The sequence below is a fragment of the Rhipicephalus microplus genome, chromosome 2, assembly GCF_043290135.1.
Source record: "Rhipicephalus microplus isolate Deutch F79 chromosome 2, USDA_Rmic, whole genome shotgun sequence".
Classification (NCBI taxonomy): domain Eukaryota; kingdom Metazoa; phylum Arthropoda; class Arachnida; order Ixodida; family Ixodidae; genus Rhipicephalus; species Rhipicephalus microplus.
In genome coordinates, this window is record NC_134701.1 from 293847071 (window position 1) to 293873573 (window position 26503).

The following is a 26503-nucleotide window of genomic DNA, read 5'->3' on the forward strand; positions in this document are numbered from 1 at the left end:
CACCCCCGAAGCAGCAAGTTGGCTGCCAGGCGGTCAACAGCTATGAGCAAGCGCTCCGCAACGCGGCACCTAACGTGTGGATTATGCTCAAGCCAAGTGATCACACTTTCGACGTTTTGTTGAGCAGCAGGAAAAAGCGTGCGAGTCCTCCCGTCTGCCATCCTGACCACACACGCACACCAAGAGCGAGCAAGACGCGCACATGCGACACTCATGCCAAAATGCGTGGAACAGCTCTGGGCTCGTTTATAGTCGAAAAACGAAACTAATTCGAGCCAGCGTGGCTGGTGTCGCGGAGCGGTGGAGAAGGGCGAAGTGGTTGTGATCAAGAGAGGACAGCAGATTTGCGAGAGAAGGGCAAGCAGTTGAGATGAAGAGGGGAGGATGCGGTGGGAGGTGGACCTTGAAAACCAAAACACACGGGAAGGAGGCAGGTTGGGTAGCTTGCTTGAAAGGTCCACGAAACGCGCAACTCGCACGTAGAAAAACTTGAGAAAGAGTTTTTGAGTGGAAACCTGCACCGGCGGGTTTGCATGGCATTATCAACTTCGATATTTCGTGATTTGTTTCGCGCAAATTAACAGCCGTTCTCGCTTTTCCGGAAAAGCACGCATGTGGAGGGCATGCTGAACAGAGTGTGAAGTGAGCAAGAACAAGTCCTAAACACGAAACAAATCGCAAATTATCAGAGTCGGTGGGGTTGCATACGCGCGTGCACTAGGTGCAGATGATCGGATACAGTCAGTGGCTGGCTATGTTGGCAAACGGTCTCGTCCAGGCTGGCGATGCCAATGACAGTACCAGTGATCAAAAAGAGGGTAGATGGCCGACCAGTCTTCGAAAGATCTGTGGCAGTGTGAAAACACGGGCCTCGTCGAGGGGGGGGGGGGGTGGGGGGGCAAAGGACGGAGGGGTGCGTAACAAAAAGCGGCGGTCGGGAAGAGCAGAAACTAGAGGGGTGCGAAGGCAGGGTTGGCGTTTAGCAATAAGAATGTATGGGCACCTTGCCGATGCCTGATCCGTGGTCGAAAGTGGTTTCCCGGGAAGTCGGCACACCGCTCGCTCCGTTCGCTGTAACCGATCAGCGGTGCTCAGAGACGTTCGTTGTAAGTGCGATTTTGTGCCATTGAACCAATGTATATTTTCACGGCGTGGGGACCTGAGGCGCGCCCGCGACCATTTTGCGGGCATTCCGCCACACGGCCACACCCTTTTGCTTTTCTGCTCTGATAGTGGTGATAGATGGCGCCACGTGCGGGCGGCATGGGTTGTCAACCCGTGCCGCCCGCACTGGTTGACAAGCGGTTGTCAACGCAAGAGCGGCTGTCAACGCAAACGAAGAGATATGGCGGATGAGTTGACAAAAGGCTTTGAGGTGGTGGAAATAAACATAGAGGTGCATAGGTGGGGTGGTTTTCAACGAGACAGTATTCACTTCGATGGGCGGCTAGGTCATGAGGTGGGTTGGCGACTTGCAGGACGCGCAGTAGCTTTTTTGGGGGGCAAGCGGGCCCTTCGGGGTGTAGGATAGCTGGTAACTAGAAAAACAACCAGGGAGACTCTTTGATAGGTGGTATGGACAGATACGATTCCAAAGTGGCACCAGTATCTAAGATAGGTAGAGTCCGGGGAAGAAATAAACGTAGCCACGAGCGCCGAGCCAATTCAGACATAGGGTATATTAACATGCGTGGCGGTAGAAACAGGCTGAAGTGGGAAGAGATAGAAGAACAGCTAAGGGAGGAGAGGCCGATGGTATACGGTTTTGTAGAAACACATCTCAGGGACATGGAACAACCTCCTAACAATGCGGACTACGCGTGGGATAATTGTAATAGAACAGAAAGCAGCAGAAAGGGGGGTGGTATTGGGGCATTCATTCATAAAAGTACAGACTGGCAAAGGGTCAAACAGGAGTGCAAGGAACATTTATGGCTAAAAGGGAAAGTGGCAGGGCAAATTACACTCCTTGGTTTCGTGTACTTGTGGATGGGAGCAAAGGCCAGAGAGGAAAACCAGGCAATGGTAGAGTGTATATCAAAGGACATTCAGGAGTTAGGAGGAGAGTGCGAGATAATTATACTAGGAGATATGAATGCACACATAGAAGATATAGATGGGTATACTGACCCGACAGGCAAAATGATCATGGATATGTGTGAAAGGCTGGATTTGATCATTTGCAACAGTACCGAGAAGTGTGAAGGGCAAATAACATAGGAGGTAGGAAGGCTGCAGTCAATGATAGATTACGCACTGATGTCACATAAGATGTATGATAAGCTCAGGGGAATGCACATAGATGAGGGTGGCTCCAGAAGTCTGGGTAGTGATCACAAACGTATCAAGCTAAGTTTTGGAAGAGCAGTGAAAGTGGGAAGGAGACAAGATGAGCAACTGCAGGAAAATTTTTATTCAGAAAGGCAAATTGAGAAAGTAATCACTGAGGATAATAAAACAGTGTGGACATACACGAATCTAATTGGACTGTTTGAGCTAGAGCTTGCTAAGGCACGAGACAAGTCACCCCGGAAAAGAAGACACAGACCCAAAAATTGGTGGGATGAGGAAGTTAAGAGAGCCATAGCAAAACGTCGGGAAGCCTCTAGGGAACACAGACATGCTAAGCAGCGGGGTGAACCGACAGATGATGTTGAAAGAAAATGGAAAATCTTTCTAAGCTGTAGAAGGGATGCATCCCTTCTGATCAATGATAAGATTAGAAGAAAGGGAGCCCAGTGGCTGGCAGAAGTACATAAAAAAGATAGAAAGGCAGCTGCGAAATTTCGGAACCATCTAAACTCCCTAAGAATTGAGACGAGTCTAGAGCAGAGGTTTATAACTACAGGTCAAGGTGCTAGGCTAGAAGGGGACAAAGATGAATATATAAGAACAAGGGTGACAGAAAAATTTCAACACAGAAGTGCTTTATGCACCACAATAGAAAAGGATGAATCAAGTGGTGCAATGGCTCCATTTTCGCAACAAAAGTGGGAAAGAGCTGAGAAAAGGGTTCCTAGTAGTACATCAACAGGTCCAGATGGCATTCCAATTACTCTGATAAAGACATTAGGTCCGAAGTCTAAGCAGGCTTTGAGAGAGGCAGTGAGCAAAATAATAGATGAAGTTCCCGATGGATGGAAACTTAGCAGGATGAGCATGATCTATAAAGGAAAAGGGGACAAAGCTGACATGAACAACTACCGTCCTATAACAGTGACATCAGTGGTCTACAGGCTGGCGATGCAGATTATAAAGGAAAGACTGCAGGCATGGATAGAGGATGAGGGGGTGCTGGGGGAACTGCAGAATGGGTTTCGGAAACACAGGAGGTTGGAAGACAATCTGTTCTCACTGACGCAGTGCATCGATATAGCAGAAAAGAAACACAGGCCCCTGTGGCTAGCATTTTTGGATATGAAGGGAGCGTACGATACCGTGCTTCAAGAGGACTTGTGGGGAATACTGGACACACTAGGCGTGGAAGATGAAGTCAGTAATCTTTTAAAGGATATCTATAAAGGTAGCAAGGTAGTTATAAAGAGGGGAAAACAGGTATCCAAGCCTGCAGAGGTAAAACGGGGCTTAGGCAGGGGTGTTTTCAGTCACCCTTATTATTCATGATGTACCTACTAGGATTAGAGGCCAAATTAGAGGGAAGTGGACTGGGCCTCAACCTCTCTTTCGTCAAACAAGGAAAACTCATTGAACAGGCACTACCAGCATTGATGTACGCAGATATAGTTCTAATGGCCGACAACAAGGAAGATTTGCAGAGATTGGTGGACATCTGCGGTAATGAGGGAGATAGGTTAGATTTTAGATTCAGTAAGGAAAAATCAGCAGTCATGATTTTTAATGACAATGAAGGTAATGAGCTTAGAATACAGGAGGTCACGCTAGAGATAACAGATAAATACAAATATCTGGGCATATGGATAAGCGATGGGGCCGAGTACCTAAGGGAACACGAAACATACGTGTCGACTAAAGGTAACAGGAATGCAGCGGTAATGAAAAACAGGGCACTGTGGAATTACAATAGGTATGATGTTGTGAGAGGAATATGGAAAGGGGTCATGGTTCCTGGTCTGACGTTCGGCAATGCGGTCTTGTGCATGAGATCAGAAGTTCAAGCAAGATTGGAAATTAAGCAACGTGGAATAGGTAGGCTTGCCTTAGGAGCTCACGGGAATACACCAAATCAGGGAGTACAAGGTTACATGGGATGGACATCATTTGAGGGCAGGGAAGCTAGCAGCAAGATAAAATTTGAGAAGCGATTGAGAGAAATGGGGGAGGAGCATTGGGCTAGGAACGTATTCAGCTACTTGTACATGAAGAATGTCGATACAAAATGGTGGAAGCGAACCAGAAAATTGACTGGTAAATACTTGGAAAACAGCAGGGGGCCAAACCAAAAAGAATTATCGGTTAAGAAGGTGAAGGAAGCTGAGACCGATATGTGGAAAATTGGCATGATTAAGAAGTCCGCACTAGAGATCTATCGAACTTTTAAGCAGGAAATAGCCAAGGAAAGGATCTGTGATAATACTCGGGGCAGTTCTCTACTGTTTGAGGCCAGGACGGGAGTATTGCGAACAAAGACATATAGGGCCAAATACGAAGGTGTAGACACGGTATGCAGTACGTGTGGAGAGGAAGAAGAAATTGCCGAACACTTGATAATGTTCTGTAAAGGGCTTCACCTTGTAGTTCAGGTTGATGGCGCAGAGTTTTTCAAAGCACTGGAGTTTAGGGACAGTGAGGGCAAAATAGACTTTAAGCGAGTAGAATTAACTAGAAGGAGGTTATCTGATTGGTGGCTAAAGTCAAGGCACGAGTGAAAATTAAACCCTTCACTGCAAAGTACGAATCCTCAACCTCACTATTTAAAGGAAAAAAATATAAATCTAGTTTTTGGTTCATTGAGTATTACGGCTTGGTGGCGCTAGCCACTGCCCGATCTAAAGGGTACATCCACATCCATCCATCCATCCATCCATCCATCCGGGTTACATGCGCGCCGAGGGAGCTGGCTCTCTCCTCCGTGGTCGGCGCTGGGTAAGCACGTGTTTTCCTTCGTCCCCGTCCCCTTTGGGAATCGCCGGACTGTAGCCTGCCTGGGGTGGCCTGTGGCACCTCGGCAGGCGTGTTTACTTGAGTGCTAGCTTCGGTGCTGTACGCTAAGCCCAGAGCGGTGCCTAGTGCTTGAAGTGGTCGTACCACATCGAGCCGCACTTGCCGTAGGCCTACGCGTACGAGGTTTGCCCCAACACTCGCGACCAGGCCCATTGGCCATCGTGAGAGTGCGCATCATAGCCGCGAGGGACCTTTTTCCGACCGGCGGGCCAAAGCTTGCCATTGCCAGCTGCGACGTGCTCGCGGTTTTCCCCTTATTGTGAACGTCCGCTTGCGGGTGCCTTTGCTACCCGCGTCCCGGGAGCGGACGTCGTACTGTTGTTCGGGGTGCCGCCAGAGGCAATAAAAAGTTGTGTACTTTGTATTAGAACACTGTCTGTTTGCTGCGCCGCGTAAACGCCTTATTAGTTGAGCGCGCGCGGAGCGGTGCGCTACACGCGAGTAAGTGACGGAGTCGCGGCCCTGTGGCTCGCTAAGCGTGAACCCGCGGTGATCATCCGCTACGGTGAGTAGCGGGGTCATCATATACTGGCGCCCAACGCGGTATAAAAGGCTCATTAAGCCTTTGATTAGCTTAGCCGAGTCAGCCCGCCTTTGCGAATCAGGCTCACCGGGTTCACCCGCGTTATGTCTGCCCTGCGTGAGTTCTGTCCGCTTACGCTTTTAGCAGATACCGCATTGCTCGAGAACAGGGCCAGTGCCCCCCTTGAGCATCACAATCGCGCACCCTCACTTGTCAGATGCCCCAGTCGGGATGACACGAGACGCTATGTAACAGCTCCCACCGGAGAGGTAGCTGTTACAGCAGCTCCCACTGTTTTGGGTCCGGGGCCATAGCCCAACCCGAACAGTGCACGCGGGCGAATTGGATTGTTACTGCTCCCTTTGGAATGCATGGCAATTCCATGTCACAGCGCTACGAAACGGCTCTCAGTGGAACTTCCCGAGCGCAGATCGGCACCGCGGCCTCAGCCGTTGCCGAATTTCGCCCGCTGGCTGCTAGGCAACCTAGCAGCCAAGCTCATTTCGAGCACGCGCCAGTACCACTAGCAGTAAGCGGCCTAGCAATTTCACGTGAAGCTGCCCCAAGAGTCGGCTGTGAACAATAGGCGCTTCCTAATGTCGCGGCGGCTGGTATCCATTTTGAAACCGCGCCGCTTATCGAGCTCGGAGACAGTTCCCCATCGCTCGCCCGCGCCGCTAATGCACCGACAGCTTCCTTTGAAGCGGGCGCACAGACGCTGCTGCAAAATGCGCCCAAATGACTCGGGCACTCACGGGGGCAGTCCAAACGCTTTTGGCCGTTCCGAAACGCCCTCATCCCGCTGTCATGTGGGCCATTCCGACCTACAGTGGTTATGGTGATCCCCTTATTGTGAACGTCCGCGTGCGGGTGCCTTTGCTACCAGCGTCCCGGGAGCGGACGTTGTACTGTTGTTCGGGGTGCCGCCAGAGGCAATAAAAAGTTGTGTACTTTGTATTAGAACACTGTCTGTTTGCCGCGCCGCGCTAAACGCCTTATTAGTTGAGCGCGTGCGGAGCGGTGTGCTACACGTGAGTAAGTGACGGAGTCGCGGCCCTGTGGCTCGCTAAGCGTGAACCCGCGGTGATCATCCGCCACGGTGAGTAGCGGGGTCACCATAACGGTCATGCAGATATTGTTCGTTTTAAGTGAAAGTTCGTTTTAAGTGGAGCCATTGTATCTGGGTTCGACTCTAGTTGGTCCGTGTGTGGCTGCAAATGCACTGCTTGGTTCGTTTAGAAAAATGTACCATTAACCATAAAAATGTTTCTCCCATTCACCTCTTTTATGTGTTTTTCTAAGCACATTAGTGATGCAAGCGAGCAAAACCAAGATCAGCGGCAACACATTGCAGACGCCCCGCCTCTGTAGCCTTTGCTCCACCGGAAAGATAAGTTGGCGCCAACTATACCAGTAAAGCTAGTTTTTGCTCTCCGAAGCAGTGCTGGCTGTTTTAACTTATCCTTATCCATACTTATTCATAAACGCGGCACCTTAAGCTGATAGCACTTCCTGTGCACTCATGCAGTGCCTTATGTTGGGCTGGGGCGCAACATATGGCACTACATGCCACTAGTGCACACTGTCGTCGAGACTGACAACGAAGCACAATGTAATCCTGTCATTGAGTGTGTGCATACAGTCGACACGGTGAGGAAAGGCAGGTGTAATTTACTGTAAAGGCCACCATAAACACTGTCAAACTTGAGAAAAAACGTGCGTGAGCTAGTCCAGGCTTGCTCTCGCAAAGGTCCTCTTGCTGCCCAGATGCTATATGTTCTGCAAAAGTAAAACTAAAGATTGTCGTAATGTTTCAAGAATTGTTGTAAAAGTGATGCATACATGTTACTACTGGTGAACTAGCACTAGAATGTCAGCAGTATGTATGCGTTTTTCATTGTCTGATTTTCTGTCATGATGTGCAGAGTTAGTTACTTCAACTGCTAAATATGACTTTTTTGGTGTGCCTGTTGCAGAGTCGCACACTAGGGCTTGGTGGCTTACGTTTGCCTAGCTTGAAAGCGAAACTGGTGGTGCTTGATATATCTTCTGCCTTGGTGCCAGTGCAACTCAGCTATGTTTCTTACCGAACTTGACCATCACCCTCCAGTCTGTTTCAAACTGTGTCTAAAGTTATTCATGCTTGCATAGCTATTTTATTCTCTTTGCTTTCCAGCCAATTTGAAACACAATGAGCTGGTACAGAGCTTGAGCTGGCGAGGTGATGGCAACCAACTTGTGAGCTCAGGGAGAGACAAGAAGCTGAGAGTGTGGGACCCCAGGGCGCCAAGCGAGTCACTTGTAAGTACTTTACTCGGATATCACATGCTCTTAAGTGTTCTTTAGAAAGCCTTTTCTCACAAAGTGTAGTTGCTTTGTGGCCGTATGGCCGTGTGCTCTATGCAGCTTGCTGCTACTTTTTTATGCATGCACTCCACAAAGTGGTTGGCATTGTGTGTTCTACCCTCAAGCAGAGCCAGGAAATTGTGATGATGCAATGCACAGGGTGTAGAGAAGTCGTAAAATTCATCATTGGACTCGATGGGTAGTTGGACTCAATGGAAACGTCCCGAGAGACCCCGTGCGCAGCGCCACAGTTGACATCCGCTGCCGGTTGAGAGGGGTTAGGCATCACTCCTCTCTCTCCCAGCGCGACAGACAGTGGAGGAGGGGAGTCATGTCAGGACATGAGAACAGCAGGAAAAGTGGTATAGCCCGCGCAGAGGCCGCGGGCTAGCCTCAATTTTCACAAGATAAGTATCAATATATTGTACACACGCATACAAGCGTAGTTCAATAAACAAACCAGATATTCAGTCGTGCACGTGTGCGTGCGTGTGTGTGTTTATATGTTTAGATGTTAGCAGAACATGCGAATGTTCAATAGAAACCTTATTCTCTCGCTCGAGTGTATCTTAGCACACGTATGAAGAGTCCTATTGTAATATGCTTGAACGTCGCCTATCAGACCTTGGAACTGTCTGGCTTTTACCATTAAAACGAATCTCTGCCTAGTGAAAAATATCGCAGTGATTGACTTCAACGCGATCTGTTCCGGCGGGCACACGTGTGAACACTGCTGCAGCATTAATCCCATTGCAAAGCTAACTTACAATGCTCTTGGCGAGATTCCTATTAAAATTATCACAGAGTGCCAAAGCCTTGACACACACCAGGATATGTTTTCTTGTGTGCAGACATTATTCACTGTAAAAGTGCCAAGGAATAATATTGTGATGGGTGAACCGTTTAGTTTCTAAAGTATTTCAGCGCGAAGCAACTGGAAAAAAAGGTGGGTAAGTGATGGGGGGATATGAGTGAAAAATTCCGAAGGTGGGGGGGCGGGGCTTGGCTACGCCACTGATTTTGGAGCAACCCATAGATCTACATACCACCAACTATAAAGCATGCCTATAAATAACGTTTGAATTTCTGGTCGTGTGCTCAGGAAAAAAAATTATTTTATTGCAGGTTTTATAAATTTATATTTCAAGCGTCATGCTGATGTTTAAAACCAGCAAAGAGCATCCATATAGCTGCTGTCACAATAAAAGTATCCGATTTACACCTGAGACGCCAAACGCTGCCTATACAGTGCTGTCCGGTTCGCATCAAAAAATGTTTGTCATAAGAATACTCTAGCCACCAGAATGTTCAAGTTTTGTTTCATACCAGCATTACTCATCACATTAGCAACATGTGAGCGACACAGAGGTGCTTCATTTTGATTACTTTTGATGAGTGTAGGGGGGTAGAATTTTTGTCTTCTGAATTATTGTACTGGTGCTCAAATACTTTGATACAAAAATAGTCATACTGGTATGACTAAAGTTCATGTTCCAGGTATTTTCTATCATGATATAAAATTTCCAGACATTGCTCACGTGATAGACCAGTATGTTATTAGCATTTTTGTACCTTAACATAGTGGTCTTTTGGGACTGTTTCAAACATTCAGTTCTGCTTCATGTTAGAGTGGAACTCCCACCATAAAAATCCTGAATAAATTTTGTTCTAGTCAGGATTCAGTAAGAATTTCATGAAGCTAATTGGTGTGGCATCATTCTTCTGCTGCGCTAAAATGACACATAATTACAAAATGAGAAGTCAGATGTTCACAAATTTGCAACTGTTTATTTGCTAACAACGCACATTGTATTGTCACGTGGTAGTGATGCTGATGAAGCCAGCAGTCGACGTATGCGAGATGAAACTTTGTTTAGCTGAACTTGTGGCGACAAAATAGAAACTGATGACTGGAAGCAGTGCACTGATATTGTACACTGATATTGACAAATAAAATGTTGGTCATAGATAAACTGATAATCAGTGGAGTATGTTTGTACTATCAAATATTTTACTGCTAGCAGCCATGCAAGTTTGATCGAACTTGTGGCGACAAAATAGAAACTGATGACTGGAAGCAGTGCACTGATATTGTACACTGATATTGACAAATAAAATGTTGGTCATAGATAAACTGATAATCAGTGGAGTATGTTTGTACTATCAAATATTTTACTGCTAGCAGCCATGCAAGTTTGATCGAAGGGTTGCAAGATCATTTAGATGGTTCCTAGTCATTCGGCATGGTCTGTGCAAGGGGGTAGTTACACATGTGATGGGGTCGTTACATGAATAGAAATGAAAAGGATGGCATGTGGCAGTACACAGGCGCACACACACACTCTCTCTCTCTCTCTCTCAAAAGGGTGAAAAAATGAGAGAGAAAGAGGGTGAACCCCCCTGGTGGGCATTGTGTTTAGCTCAGTCCTTTTAGAACTATGTATCTTATTCTTGACCTTTCAGTGTATACTGATGGGTTTTCTTGTTTATTTTAGCATATTACTCATAGGGCTGTGAGAAAGAGGGTGAACCCCCTGGTGGGCATTGTGTTTAGCTCAGTCCTTTTAGAACCATGTATTTTATTCTTGACCTTTCAGTGTATACTTATGGGTTTTCTTGTTTATTTTAGCATTATTACTCATAGGGCTGTGTGTTGTTTACTTTGAAGGTATACCTTGTACTCTTCTTCACTGCAATAGCAATTATATGTGCTGATTTTAAGGTCACATATCAACCTTCCTCATTTGTGCTTTGCATATCATTGATTCCCACTGAACCTGGGATCTGCCAATTTTTTGTTATTTGAGTATACAGCTTTTCAGTGCGATCACCCATGTTTGCGGGGACATGTCGCGGTCACTTGCAGCGGCCCCAGTAACGACCGAGCGCCGCATGCTCAAATCAGCCAATGGCCGGTACAATGGCTTTGGCAAGTGATTTTGGACATTGTGGCGTCATTTACCGATAGAAGAGAGAAATTTTTATGTGACTTTGAGGATTTATTGTGAATTCCAGGTCACTTGCTGTGCGAACTTAGGGGGTTTTTAATGGGCACTGAGACCGCTATCACTGTAGAAGCAACGCCGTATTCCTTCTTTACCTGCGCTTCCATTGTTTTTTCTCGTAGCGACACTTCGTATCATTTCTCCTCTCTCAGACGAAGAAGCCCTCTGGGCAAGTCATTCTTGTATCCGTCATGTAAACGGATTCAGGTGGGTAATATGCTTCACCTCTGTCTTCCATGAATGTCGGCCACTAGTGGTAACTTGTGCAATTTCATAAGGACCTCACTGAGGGGATTGACCATGGCGAACGGACCGGCGTAGTGGGCGAGTAGCTTTTGGCTCAAGCCACGCCTGCATATTGTGGTCCACATCTACACTTGCTCACCGGGGGCGTATGTTACGTGCCGGTGTTTATTGTCGTAGCGAGTTTTGGGGGACTCTTGCGCTGCCAGTGTTTGTAAGCATGCAAGTCGACATGCCTCTTTTGCACAACAAGAAGTTTCCTCTATTGTTAAACCGTCATAGACGACAAAAGGAAAGATGGTGTCCAGCGTATTTCGAGGTGAGCAAGTGTAGAGCAGATAAAAACGGCTGTAGCCCGTTTCTTATTTCGCCGTGTTGAAGGCATACGTGACGAACGGTAATACTTTATCCCTGTTCTTGTGGTCGGAGGCGACGTACATCGACAATGTGTTGGTGAACGTTCGGTTTGTGTGCTCGGTCAGGTCGTTAGTTTGTGGATAATACGCAGTTGAGTGTCAGAACTTGGAGGCACACAAACGAAGTAATGATTCTACAACATCAACGGTAAATTGGCGACCACGGCCACCTAGTATCACGCGAGGTGGCCCATGTCGAAGATGACTGAATGCAACAGGAACTCCGAAGCTTGGGCTGCGGTGGTGGAGGACAAGGCAGCCGTCTCACAGTACCGCGTCAGGTAGTCAGCGTATACAATTATCCACTGATTACCTTTTGAAGAGCGTGGAAATGGTCCCATGAGATCAATGCTGACCTTTTCAAAAGGGGAATGGAGGGGGGGGGGGGGGGCTTTATGGAATGCAGGTGACCGACTGGACCTGAGGTGGGCCGCTTGTGGCTCTGACAATGCGTACAGCTGGCCACGTAGTTTTGAATTGTCTTGATCATATTAGGCCAGTAGAATCGCTCTTTTGTGCGACTAAGTGCTCGTGCGGTTTCTAGATGGCCCGAGGTCGCATCGTCATGCATGAGACGCAGAACAGACATTTGAAAGGACGCAGGAACAACCTGCAGAAAACGGGTGCCTGTCGTGAACAAGTTCCTCTGGTAAAAAAGACCATTTTGGACACAGAATCTGCCTTCGTTTATTGGCTTTTTTGCTCCAGCGAAGAGAGCTTTCAAGCTTGGGTCATTACGCTGCTCAGCAGCAAAAGTCACTGCATCGGGAAAGCCATGCGACAGAGAAGGGATAAAGTGGTCAAAGTTATCGGCTTCACAATCTGTCATCCGTAGCGACATCCTGGAGAGGCAATCCGCACCAGTGTGTAGATGGCGTCTTGTATGAAATCATGAGGACGTACTCTTGCAAACGAGTGGCCCATTAACTCCAAAAGAGTTAGCTGCCAGCCTCGCATCCTATAACATTATAACCTGCTACTATCGAATTATTTGCTTTGCCCTTCTGGTGAAACTGTGCCTTTTGGCTCTTAAATTTTTTTTTTCCTATTGTAGCTATAGCTGAAGTTATTAACCATTGGTCTGTTGAGACTGCACCTCAATGTGTTTGCTCTGTGTAGCAGCTATGTTTTGAAACAGACTTTATTTAATGAGCTGTGTCGTTCCTTGCCTTCTCAGCATGCACCTGGCCATGCAAATAACCGAGACTCCCGGGTACTCTGGTTGGGAAACACCGACTACATTCTTTCAACTGGTTTGGGCAGTGTGAGTGCTTCACTTTTTTTTCTACTTATTGATGATGAGTGCTGCCACTGGCGGTGAGAGCAGTGCTGCAAGATCAAGGACAGAAAAAAAACTGGGCTATACAGACATAGTGCATCTAACGACTCAGAGTTGTTAGATATGCTTTGTCTGTGTAGCTCAGTTTTTTCTGTGCTCAACTTTGCAGTACAGCCTTTACTACAGTATGTCCGAACTAGCCCCTACACAAGCTTTTCTGCCACTGGCCTATGATGGTGAATTATTCAAAATGCACGACCTTTTGTATTGGCTCAAGTGTATTGCAACACCTTTGTATTGCAACATCTGTACAGGGGGACAAAACACACTAGAGAATAAATTTGAAATGTTGCCATTACTTCAGCATTTCATGAAAACAAGGTACAGCCACCAAGATGTATGCCTTGATTTTTTTTAAGTTAACCTTAAATTCCTTTGAATTTTTTAATTATTTTGTTTAGGAGGCACTTATCTTACTTCCGTGATTTGTATTGAACTGTGACCAGTCATAATTGCTCACAGTGCAGCAAATGTGGTGAATCAGAGCCATTAGCAAGCAAAGGCCTTTTAAACAATGCTAATAGTGATGATGCAAATTTTTTTGAAGATAATGAGTGTGTTAATAATGATCAACATTTATTATTATTATTATTATTATTATTATTATTATTGTTTTTATACATGGAAAACACAGAGGACAGAGGAAATGGGGAGGGATTGTGAAAACTCATTGAAGCATAGCATTCCACAAGCAAAGGTGCTTTAATAGTTTAATTCCGCAAAGCATTGTGTTGGGTGAGCTGGTTTCTAGTTTCCATGTTTATAGCACAAGACAACCCCACAAAAAGGAAGGCAGACAAAATTCACGGAATGTCTTGGGTGCCTTCTCTGCTGCGTGTGTCATCTCGTATTGTAAAAATGAAAGCCTTAATGGTGATTATGAAAGTGTCTAACATGAAAATTGACTAGAGCTGAGCAAGTAACAAGGTGAATTCAAGTATTAAAGTCTGAGGGCAAATTAAATTGAATATATTTTTGAAGGCCTCGAAAGGAAATTAGAGAGAAAAAAGAGCAGCTGATTCACAGGTTTATTATTATGAGACAGCAGCATGAATGCATTTCTTTTGGCTACTTTAATGAAGTGCTGGAGGGATGCGGTTTCCTAATCATAAAAATATAAAACAGTGCTTGGACACGGATCTACACACTGTCACTGGTGTCCTTTGTCCTTCCTTCATCTTGTGTCTAAACGCTGTTTTATATTTTTATCATGGTGTCACGGATCTCGGAGGCGAGTGTTAGTGGATATAAATCCTGAGATTATAAACTCTCAGCTCCTAAACTCTCACGCGCTACCTTACACGTTTATTCTAACCTTTCTCTCAACTCCAGAACATATGCATACCTGCCAAGTCTACTGGATTGGTCGGGAGACTCCCAGATTTCAACCGTTTCTTCAGTTTGTACGGTTGTCATGAAAATCTCCCGGAAATTGAAATTTATATTTATACAAGTACCTCACGGGTTCCACGAGGGAACATTGCGTGAGGGGGGGGTACATTTTGATTTTCAAAGAGCGATGAAAATATATACATATGCAAAAGTCTGGCTGCGTAAAAATAGAAAAGAACGAAAGAAGCAGCAAACAATAACATTATATAATTCGGAACGATAATACGCAAGTATACAATACAAAATTGTGAAATATTTTTCTATAAAAGCCAAAAAGCACTTGGCTGCGCAAAAAAGATACAGATGAGAGAAATAGCAAACAATAACGTTATACAATTCCAAACGATACAACATAACTATATAATACAAGAAGCGTTACAGTGTTAGAGGCGACCGCGTTAAGAATCAGAAACTAGCAGGAGTACAATAGGTAAGGCGCACACAACTAGAGTTCAAGAGGCAGTTTTTCAAGCAAGCCTCTAAAGATCTCGGTTTCTTTCACGTTTGCTATATTTTCAGGAAGATTGTTCCAGAGTACAATGGCACGTGGTAATGAAGATGAATTATAGGCGTTAGTGTGCCCGTATAGACGCTGAAAACTGAGGTTATGCTGCAAACGACGGGAATATCGATGAGGTTTGAGAAGTGGCAAGAAAAAACTGTGCTTGCTGTTGATGATTCTGTGCAACAGACATAAAAGAGAAATGTTTCTGCGGGAGGCGAGAGAGGAAAGAGAGAGCGACTGCTTGATTTTAGTTACACTAGAATGCCTGCTGTAGTTACCGGTGATAAAGCGAGCAGCGCGGTTTTGAACCGATTCCAGGCTTCGGGATAGATAATCTTGGTCAGGTGACCATATAGAAGAAGCGTATTCGAGTTTAGGGCGCACGAGTGTTTGGTAAGCGAGCTTGCGTGTGGTAGGAGGTGCATCACGAAGGTTGCGTTTTAGGTAACCAAGCGTTTGTGACGCGTCAGCAGTAATCTTGTTGATATGACTAGCCCAAGAAAGGTTCGATGCCAGATGGATGCCTAGATACTTATAAGATGAAGTAGGTCTTAGAGGGCTACCATCAAGGAAATACTGAAATGTTGAGAGTGAGCGCTTTCGAGTGAAGGTCATTTGATTGCACTTATCAACGTTTAATGACATTTGCCAATCTGAGCACCATGTGGTTACACGATCAAGGTCTTGCTGCAGAGCTGTATGATCTGATGGTGAAGTGATTTTGCGATAGATTATGCAGTCGTCCGCGAAGAGGCGAATTGATGACGTGATTTCTGAGGGAAGATCATTGATAAAAATTAAAAATAACAAAGGGCCAATAACGCTCCCCTGAGGGACACCAGATGTCACCTCCGAGAGAGGGGAAGACATGTTATCAATTACAGTACACTGTTTGCGAAAACACAGGAAGTTCCTAATCCAAGAGACTGTAAGTGAATCTAAGTTCAGAGATGATACTTTAGCTATTAAACGACAATGTGCAACGCGGTCAAATGCCTTAGAAAAGTCGATGAATATGCTGTCTGTTGGTAAATTTTCATCCATATTGTTAAAGATCTCATGCGTGAATTCGATAAGCTGTGTATCACAGGAAAGTCCTTTGCGGAAGCCGTGCTGATTTTTAAAAAAGTATTGGTTTTGTTCTAAGTGTGATGCAACATGTGAAGAAATAATGTGCTCAAGTAGCTTACATGGGATGCTCGTTAAGGATATGGGACGATAATTACTGGGCAGGCATTTGTCCCCGGATTTGAAGACCGGAATGACCTTAGCGATTTTCCAGTCATATGGAATCTCGCCAGTTTGTAACGATTGCTGAAAGATGTGACCGAGAATGGTACTAGACGGAACAACGGTATGCTTTAAGATTTTAGAGTTTATGCCGTCGACACCTGAACATGTGGACGTCTTGAGATTTGTAATTAGGGAAGAGATACCTGCAGGATTAATCTCTATAGGATCCATAAAACGATACTGAAATGTAGGTGGCAGAGGCATGTTAGTGTAATTTTCTTTCGTAAAAACTGAAGTGAAGTAATTATTAAACACCACTGGGCAAGATTCAGGAGAGACCGTAACACCGGCACTGTTCAAAATCGTGATACGAGTGTTAGAGCGTGTGGGGGCGATTGATTTCCAGAATTTCTTAGGGTCGTTTTTTAAAAGTGACTGTAGGTCATGTGAAAAGAACTTGTGTTTCGCCTGACGCACAGCATGACAATAAACCTTATCAGAATCACGATGCTTCGCCCATGCTACCGAAGATTGCAATAACTTTGCCTTACTGAAAAGACGCTTCTTTTTATTTCGAAGGGTGCGAAGTGTACGGGTAAACCATGGTTTAGATGTATTTACGCGAATTGTCAAGCGAGGGATATGTTCATGCACCAGGCTCAACAATTTTTCTTTATAAAGGCACCAATTTTCGTTGACTGAGCGGTTGAAGAAAGAGGCCATAAATGAGTGAGAGAAGTCAACTAAACTCTGATTTATGGATTGATAATCACCTCTTTTATAATCAAGTATTGGCCTTGGAGAGACATAAGGCTTGGATGCAGGTAAGCTAATAGATACCTGAATGAGACGGTGGTCACTGAGACCATCTAGATATAAGGTTGATGTAGCTTTTTCAGGAGCTGACGATAGAAGCAGGTCAAGAATGTTGTGTTGGCGCGTGGGTTGGTCAATTAATTGAACAAAAGAGAAGTCAAGGGTTAGATCGAGGAACTCTCTGGAATTGCGTGAGAGGGAAGTTAGATTGGACCAGTCAATTTCAGGGTAGTTGAAATCGCCCAAGAGGAAAACGTCAGCTTTAGGAAACTTAGAGCGCAAATTTGTCAAGTTGTCGTGCAAATCTGTAACAAAACTTTCCGAGCAATCTGGCGGCCTGTAACATACTCCGAAAATTGTTTTGGATGCATGTGATGAGGAGCACACCCAAACAATTTCCAACCGTGACGGAATGTCAATCACAAAAGATGTGATATGACTTTTTATGGCAATAAGTACCCCCCCACCAGCTCTACCTATCCTATCTTTTCTGAAAATATGGAAATCAGATGAGTCAAGCAAAACTTCACTATCTGAGATATTAGGGTTTAGCCAAGTTTCCGTAAGCAGCAAGATATCGCAGTTGCTGTTTTCAAGATAAGAGCACAACTCAGTACGCTTTGAAATAATACTGCGTATGTTGGTGTATGATAAAGTGAAGTTCTTGTACGGAATGGGATCAGCATGTGGCAGGAAATTGTTTGCAAGTGTGTGCGTAGCCGACCTACGCGCGAGCTATTGCGATGCAGGTGTTATTTTGTCATTGATTGCGTCGTACACGTAAGTAACGTTATCGATTCGCAGTTTATCGACTGAAAGCTTGAAAGGCACGTTTTTAGCTTTTCCAAATTCTAACAACTTTTTCCTAGCAAACCGTGTTTGCGGAGCAAAATCCTCACGGATGGCAAAGAGCGTGCCCTTCAGTTTGTGGCCCATTTCCATGATGCTATGCTTGTCTTTAAAGAAAGCGAACTTTGTGATGATCGGTCTGCACTTATCAGAGTTGTATCTTCCAAGCCTGTGGGCTCTTTCAACTTGCGAGGATTGAAGTGTTATGCCAAGGTGCTCCGAACATAATTGAATAACTTTCTGTTCGGATGAGAACCAGGACTCGGACGGTTCGTCAGGTAGGCCAAAGAAAAGCAGGTTAGAACGTCGTAACCTGTTCTCGGCATCTTCACAACGCGATTCAATAGCCTTTATTTTTTCGCATATGTTGACGCCGGAAATTTGTGACAAGGAAGTCGATGAACCATCATTTTGCTTTAAAGCCATAACGTCCACCTCCACGGCATGCATCCGGGAGGATATCTGCTTTAGTTCGTCATCAACAGATGTCTGCCAAAGTTTCAGGGCGCGCAGATCATTCAGTATTTCTTCTTGTCTGGAATCTATCCTCTGGACAGTGGCCAGGACGGTAGTTAGAACTTCGTTTGTGTTAGGACCGGGATTAGATTCAACGTCACCGGATAGCAATAAAAGCAGGCTATTGGTATACATGCGAAACCAATTCTTACAGCGTTCAAACATAAGGAACAGTTCACTTGGGCACGACACCATAAGAAAGCAACGATTGCTGCTGCGGGGACAGCAAGAGCGGTCTAAATAACTAACCTGTAAGAGCAGACAGGGTAAGCGCTCCATTCCGGAACCGGTGTCGTGCCCCAAGCAAGCCTCTTCGGGAAAATGCTTATATGCGGTGCCTCCCCCGAAGATAGTGGCGTTGATTATCGTAGTCGATGACCATGGTTGCTGGTGTAGGAACTGATGATTATCCACTCCTGGCGGTATCGTCGAATGCACTGGTATTTCCACGGAGCATGAAGTGACGCCGCACAGAAAGGCGGCATCAGGCAGCACGTCTGGAGTAGAAATCAGCAGGAAAGCCTGTAAGAGCAGACAGGGTAAGCGCTCCATTCCGGAACCGGTGTCGTGCCCCAAGCAAGCCTCTTCGGGAAAATGCTTATATGCGGTGCCTCCCCCGAAGATAGTGGCGTTGATTATCGTAGTCGATGACCATGGTTGCTGGTGTAGGAACTGATGATTATCCACTCCTGGCGGTATCGTCGAATGCACTGGTATTTCCACGGAGCATGAAGTGACGCCGCACAGAAAGGCGGCATCAGGCAGCACGTCTGGAGTAGAAATCAGCAGGAAAGCCTGTAAGAGCAGACAGGGTAAGCGCTCCATTCCGGAACCGGTGTCGTGCCCCCTGTGCGTAATCTGTGCGTAATCTGTGCGTAAATTTCTGTGCGTAATCTGGCCGCATTGGCAAAAACGCAGCTCAGTCCACTCCAGGCTTTTCGAACTTACCCCATTTTATTGTAAATGAGTTTAAGAGGCATTCATCTAAATGCACATTATAATTTCAGTGATTCAAAACCACGGTAGATAGGAATTCTTGAAATTCCCCAGTCAAATTCCACTATGTTCATTGGGCCTCAATTCGAATGTTGCGAACACATTTCCTAATCGCGGCGGGTGATACGAAGTTTAGGGCAGAAACCATCGAACGAAGGCAGAGAGTAGCGTGCTCGAAGCTTCAGAAGTACGCGTGTGACCGGCGCACGCACTGTCTTCTACAGTGCGTGTGATTGTCGCTGAGACAACCGCTGTGGACGAAGCTGCGGTCGCTCTTGACACGATTATGTATGGCGAGGACGTAACTGACAGAACCTCAAAACAAGTCAAAGCAACGCTGCTTTCCGCTAACTCTGTGGAGAAAACTGTGGCAGATGCTGTCGTAGATGGCATAAAACGACTTAGTTTTGAAGGCGCGGGCGCATGCAGCCAAGTGCATGGGGATTGTAAAATGAACTACAATTTGCCACAATCGCCGTGCTTAAAACCTCGGTCGCGGCAACACGATAGCGATCTACAAGCTCCGAGGGCACGCAGCGGTAAGTTAAAGGCAGTGAATACGTAAAAAAAATAAAAAGTTACAGTTTTGTTCAAGGGTGAAGCAATAAATGCATCAGCAACAACTTGGAATGTAACGCCGAGAACGACAAGCAGATCCAAACGTGCAGTGCGCTGCTCACACACAAATGACGCACGAAATTGATACTTGCAGGACAAGAGCGAACTAACGTTTATCGCTTGACGCTTAACGTACTGTTTAAACAAAAACGGTGTACGATACGTAATCACAGGTACAGATGAGTACAAACTAATAAGTGTCCCAGTTGTTATACTTCGTAGTGTATGAAAAGCGTACTGTTTTCTCAAAAGGGGCCTGTGAGACCAAACTGACCATTGTGGGCCCAGCAACTAATGCTTTCGTTTCAGTGAAAACCGAAAGCTCACGATTCTCCCATCAAAGGATAAGCGCGTGCGCACAGGCATCTACCTCCCCCCTTTCCCCCCATTCATGGGGCAAAGTACCAGTGAGAGATTAGCACCCATCGGCGCGGAGTGCAGGCGGCTTTTTTTTCTTTGAGTGTTCATATATATAGATACGTATCCATATACGGTGCAGGATGACAGCGGTGGCGACGGCAAAAAAACAGCCTGGACTGTTCATATTGTTGCGAATGTATTTACTACTTTAGAGTAGAAAAGTACTCCAGCAGTCAAGATGGCAGCCGTTGTGTATTTCGAACAGCCCAAAAACGTCGTCGTCTTCTTCTTCGCACCGCCCGCATAGCTGCATAGCCGCGAACCCGCAACATCGACCTCCGGCGGCGAAAAGCGCCGACCCGGCGCTTGTTAGCAGGTGTTGGACGAGATGTACGGCTTGAGGCGAGCGACGTGGACGATGTCGGAAGATGTGGAAGGTATCGAAGGGTTTAGAGGTGCTATTTCATAGGTAACATCAGTTACCTGCCGTAGCACACGATAAGGTCCGGAATACTTGGGTAGAAGCTTTTCAGCCAGACCAACATGTCGCGACGGAGTCCACAGAAGAACGAGGTCACCTGGACTAAAGTGGACGTCCCGATGGTGGCTGTCATAGCTACGTTTCTGACGGAGCTGCGAGTCCGAAAGGCGCTGGTGGGCGATCTGACGGGCTTTCTCCGCGGTGCTAATAGCGCGGCGAGCATATGCTGTGGACAGGTCGGTAGGGTTGGGTACAAGCGTGTCGAACGGCAATGTCGGGTCTCTTCCATACAAAAGGTAAAAGGGAGAATATCCAGCAGTGTCGTGGCGTGAGCTATTGTAAGCGAAAGTGACAAAGGGTAGCGCAATGTCCCAGTCACGATGATCCGTCGACACGTACATGGCGAGCATGTCAGTGAGTGTGCGATTCAGACGTTCTGTGAGGCCGTTTGTTTGAGGATGGTAGGCCGTCGTAAGCTTGTGCTTGGTTTCACAAGAACGAAGTAGATCGTCAATTACCTTAGATAAAAAGTAGCGACCGCGATCGGTGACCAGTTGACGAGGAGCACCATGATGTAAGATGACGTCTTGAATCAAAAAGTCGGCGACATCTGTAGCGCAGCTGCTTGGAAGAGGTCTCGTAATTGCGAAACGGGTCGAGTAATCTATGGCGACGGCGACCCACCTGTTACCGTCGGTAGAAAGAGGGAAAGGGCCCAGCAGGTCGAGGCCGACACGATAGAAAGGCTCGGCAGGTACGTCGATCGGTTGAAGGAGCCCGGCGGGGTGTACCGCTGGCCTTTTGCGGCGTTGGCACGACTCACAAGACCTAACATAACGTTGTACAGAACGGTAGAGGCCGGGCCAGAAAAAGCGTCGGCGGACACGGTCGTACGTTCTGGCAACACCAAGGTGGCCAGCCGTTGGTACATCATGTAGTTGCTGAAGTACGGTCGAGTGCAAATGAGTGGGTATTACGAGTAGTAGTTCGTTTCCCACATGGTGCATGTTGCGGCGGTATAAAATGCCGTCTATGACAACGAACATGCGAAGCGAACTGTCTGTACAGCCTGTGTTCAGGCGGTCGATTAGCTCGCGTAGGGACGCGTCACGCCGTTGCTCACATCCCATGTTGCCGAAAGCAGAGAGCGAGGAAATACAGATGGACGCGTCGTCGGTTACTAGATCTGGAGCGTCAACGGGGTACCGAGAGAGGCAGTCGGCGTCTTGGTGTAAACGGCCAGACTTGTAAACCACTGTGTATGTGAATTCCTGGAGGCGCAGAGCCCAACGAGCAAGGCGCCCCGTTGGATCTTTGAGGGCTGAAAGCCAGCATAGAGCGTGATGGTCAGTGGTAACTGTGAAAGGCCGGCCATATAAATAGGGGCGGAATTTACCAACTGCCCATACAAGCGCCAGGCACTCGCGTTCCGTAATAGAGTAATTGCGTTCGGCAGGAGAAAGGAGCCGGCTGGCATACGCAAGAACTCGATCGTGACCGGATTGACGCTGGGCTAAAACCGCGCCAATACCGTAGCCACTAGCATCAGTGCGGACCTCGGTTGGAGCAGACGGGTCGAAGTGGGCGAGAATCGGTGGCGTGGTCAGAAGTGTTATGAGCTGGGAAAAGGCCGTGCCTTGATCAGGACCCCACTCAAATGGTACATCTTTCTTCAAAAGATCAGTGAGGGGGCGTGCGATCTCTGCGAAGTTTCTGACAAATCGTCGGAAATATGAGCATAGGCCCACAAAACTTCGAACGTCCTTGACACAAGTCGGTACAGGAAAATCCAGGACAGCTCGGACTTTGTCGGGATCGGGGCGGATGCCGGAGGAGTCAACGAGATGCCCTAGAATAGTAACTTGGCGATGCCCAAAATGGCATTTCGAGGAATTAAGTTGGAGCCCAGCCTCTCGAAATACTGAAAGAATTGAGGAAAGGCGCTCGAGGTGAGACTTAAAGGTTGGGGCAAACACAATCACGTCGTCCAGATAACACAGGCAGATAGACCATTTAAAGCTGCGCAAAAGCGTGTCCATCATCCGCTCGAACGTTGCCGGCGCATTGCACAAGCCAAACGGCATTACCTTGAATTGGTAGAGACCGTCAGGCGTTACAAAGGCGGTCTTCTCCCGGTCGAGGTCGTCCACGGCGATCTGCCAGTAACCGGAGCGTAAGTCTATCGAAGAAAAATAGGTTGCGCCATGAAGGCAGTCCAGGGCATCATCAATACGAGGAAGCGGGTAGACATCCCTTTTGGTGACCTTGTTTAAATGCCGATAGTCCACGCAGAAACGCCAGGTATTGTCCTTCTTTTTAACTAAGACTACAGGGGACGCCCACGGACTCGATGAGGGCTCTATGATGCCTTTTGTGAGCATCTTATTCACCTCCTGTTGGATAACTTGGCGTTCTGATGGTGACACTCGATAGGGACGCCTGTGAATTGGAGCTGCATCACCGGTATTAATGCGATGTTTGACTTGCGATGTTTGACTTATGGGCCTACCGTCAAAGTCAAATATGTCCGAATAGCTCGTGAGAAGATCAGTGAGGTCTTTGACCTGAGACGGCAAGAGGTCTGAGGCAATCATCTTAGTTACATTGTTGAGCCGTGTAGATTTGGCTGCGTCGGTGCTATGCGGGTTCGGCGAGGCGACTGTGGCCAGTTCACGTGACACTGATGAGATCTGGCACTCGTGTGACGGTGAAAGAGTGGCGAGAACAATGCCTTGTGGTAGGATTTGAGGGCTGAGTCCGAAGTTCAGAAGAGGAAGGCACGTCTTGTTCGCTGTGACAGTTAATATGGTGTACGGGGAGGAAACGTTGCGGGCCAATAAAACACCGGGAGAGGGAAAGACCACGTAATCCCCATCCGGAACACTGGGATATGGTTCAACTGTGACACAAGTTAGGGCTTGGGGTGGGAGGCGAACAAACTCAGCGCACGAAAGCTTGTTCTGTACCATCTTCGACTCTTCGGTGGCCGCAGGCAAGTCAAGTTGCACGACGCCGGCTGAGCAGTCAATTACAGCGGAGTGGTCGGACAAAAAATCGAGTCCAAGGATGACGTCATGTGGACAGTGAGCGAGAACATGGAATAGAACGGACGTCTGGCGGTCGGCGAATCTCACACGCGCGGTGCACATTCCGAGCACAGCCGGGGTCGCTCCACTAGCGACACGTACAAATAGGGACTCTGGCGGCGTAAGGACCTTGTTTAATCGTGCACGGAGGTCAGAGCTCAGAATTGAAATATGTGCGCCGGTGTCAATAAGGGCAGTAACAGGAAGGCCATCCACTTCTACATCAAGCAGGTTCTTGTCCGTAGTCAAGGTCAGCAGAGGGTTTTCAGGTCGGGAGTCCAATGCAGCGTCACCTCCGGGAGCTGCATTGCTCAGTTTTCCGAAGAAGGGCGTCCACTAGGGTGGGGCGACGAATAGCGGCGGTGCTGAGGTGACCTGGAGCGACGGTCATGCGGGGACGGCGAACGGCTGGACCGGCGGACTGGTGTCGCAGGAGTGCCATTGTACGGTCCATCGTCACGAGCGCTGTACTGCAGGGGCCGGTGGTTGTCGTCACGTCGATAGCCAGGAAACGACCGAGGTGGATACGTGCGGAAACGACAGTAGCGGGAGATGTGTCCTACACCATGACAATGAAAACATATAGGCTTGTCGTCCTGTGTCCTCCACTGAGCAGGATCACGATAGCGGCGGAATCTTTCTGGTGCAGGAGAAGGCGCTATGGTACTGACCCGAGGTTCCGTCAACGAACACACAGGCTGCAGCCCAACGTTTGCCAGCTCCTCTCTCACGACCTGTTGGATCAACGAGATCGTTGGTCGATCATCAGATGGGCGGGTCAGAAAAGACGGAGACGCGGCCTCGATTTCTCTACGAACGATGCGAACCACACTTTCGTTGTTATGTGGTTGACTGCATGGCGGCTGAAGGTCCTCGCAAGATGACGTAGCGGCCGTGTTCGGAAGTCGCAAGAAATTCTTGGCGACCCGGCGACTCTTCAGCTCTTCGAATCGGCGGCACTCTTTGATGATGTCATCAATGGTGGAACAGTCTTTGGAAACCAGTATGTTAAAAGCATCATCTGCAATGCCTTTAAGTAAATGGCTTACTTTGTCTTCCTCGGACATGTTGGGGTCGGCACGATGGCAAAGGGCGAGAACGTCAAGGATGTAGGTAACATATGATTCGGTCGTAGTTTGTGCCCGACCAGAGAGTTCTTTAGAAGCGGCCCGCTGGCGTCCGACGGCCTTACCAAACAGGTCACGAAGCTTCTGTTTGCAAGTATCCCAGCTGGTTATGTCCGCTTCATGAGCCTCGAACCACGCGCCAGCTGTTCCGCAGAGATAGAAGCCAACGTTGGCGAGCATCATCGTAGGGTCCCACCGGTACACTGCTGCAAACCGCTCGAACTTCGGAATCCAGTCGTCAACGTCAACATGGTCGGTGCCGCAGAAGTTGCCAGGGTCGCGCGGTTGCGTCAATACGACCGGCTGTACAGGCTGCGCCGGAGTCGCGGCTGAAACAGGAGCGGCAGAATTGGTTTCTGTTGCCATGGTCGGGCAGTCGAGAACACGTCCGCTTCGAAGTTCCGTCTTGCGTCGTACCCAGCACCTCCACCAAAATGTTGCGAATGTATTTACTACTTTAGAGTAGAAAAGTACTCCAGCAGTCAAGATGGCAGCCGTTGTGTATTTCGAACAGCCCAAAAACGTCGTCGTCTTCTTCTTCGCACCGCCCGCATAGCTGCATAGCCGCGAACCCGCAACAATATAATTGCTATCGCAATAAAAAAGGGCAAGACGTGTTTTGGCGTTCTTGTAAAAAAAAATTTAGTAGTGAGCAAAGCTGGCAGCCAGCTGCGCCGTCCCGTCCGTACACATGTGTCCCAGTAACACACACGCGAGTTGTTTTGACCGAAATAGATTCTGCTAGTTGTGTTGATCCTTTGAGACTCTCACCTTAGTGAAAAACTCTACTTTCATGTGTTCGGCCACTCCTAGCCACTGTAAGACCACAACGCTGATGTTGGCACTTGCGGTTGAGACTCCTCTCCCACCCGCTTTTGTTTTTCGCGGTTTTTTTGTTTGTTTGTTTGTCCTTGTTTTTTTTTTTTTTTTGTGTACCCCCCTTCTTTGCAGAAATCTCTTGGATTTAGAATTCTTGAACTTGGCAGGTATGCATATATATGTCGTTTTTGTCTCTGCTTCGATTTCCTCACCTCATTGGCCCATATTTTTCTCAAAATTGCCAATGGCCCGCTCACTATAATCATCATCGTCATCATCATCAGCCTGACTACGTCCTCTGCAGGACAAAGGCCTCTCCCATGTTCCACTAGTTAACCCGGTCCTTTGCTTGCTGCTGCCAATTTATACCCGCAAACTTCTTAAACTCATCTGCCCACCTAACCTTCTGTCTCCCCCTAACCCGCTTTCCTTCTCTGGGAATCCAGTTAGTTACCCTTAACGACCAGTGGTTATCCTGTCTACGCGCTACATGCCCGGCCCATGTCCATTTCCTCTTCTTGATTTCAGCTATGATATCCTTAACCCCCGTTTGTTCCCTAATCCACTCTGCTCTCTTCTTGTCTCTCAAGGTTACACCTACCATTTTTCTTTCCATGGCTCGCTGCGTCATCGTCAGTTTAAGCTGAACCCTCTTTGTAAGTCTCCAGGTCTCTGCTCCGTGGCTAAGTAC

The 26503-nt window shown here is 47.3% G+C and overlaps 1 protein-coding gene across 2 annotated transcripts in view; it reads left to right on the forward strand.

Annotated features, from left to right (window-relative positions):
- LOC119178225 (coronin-7) overlaps positions 1-26503 on the forward strand; it is a 231415-nt gene that overhangs the window by 29483 nt on the left and 175429 nt on the right. For both annotated transcript variants that reach the window (XM_075882279.1, XM_037429422.2), the window contains exons 7-8: positions 7842-7966; positions 12853-12939. In XM_075882279.1, the coding sequence (XP_075738394.1) occupies positions 7842-7966; positions 12853-12939 (212 nt within the window). The remainder of the gene's footprint in view (positions 1-7841; positions 7967-12852; positions 12940-26503) is intronic.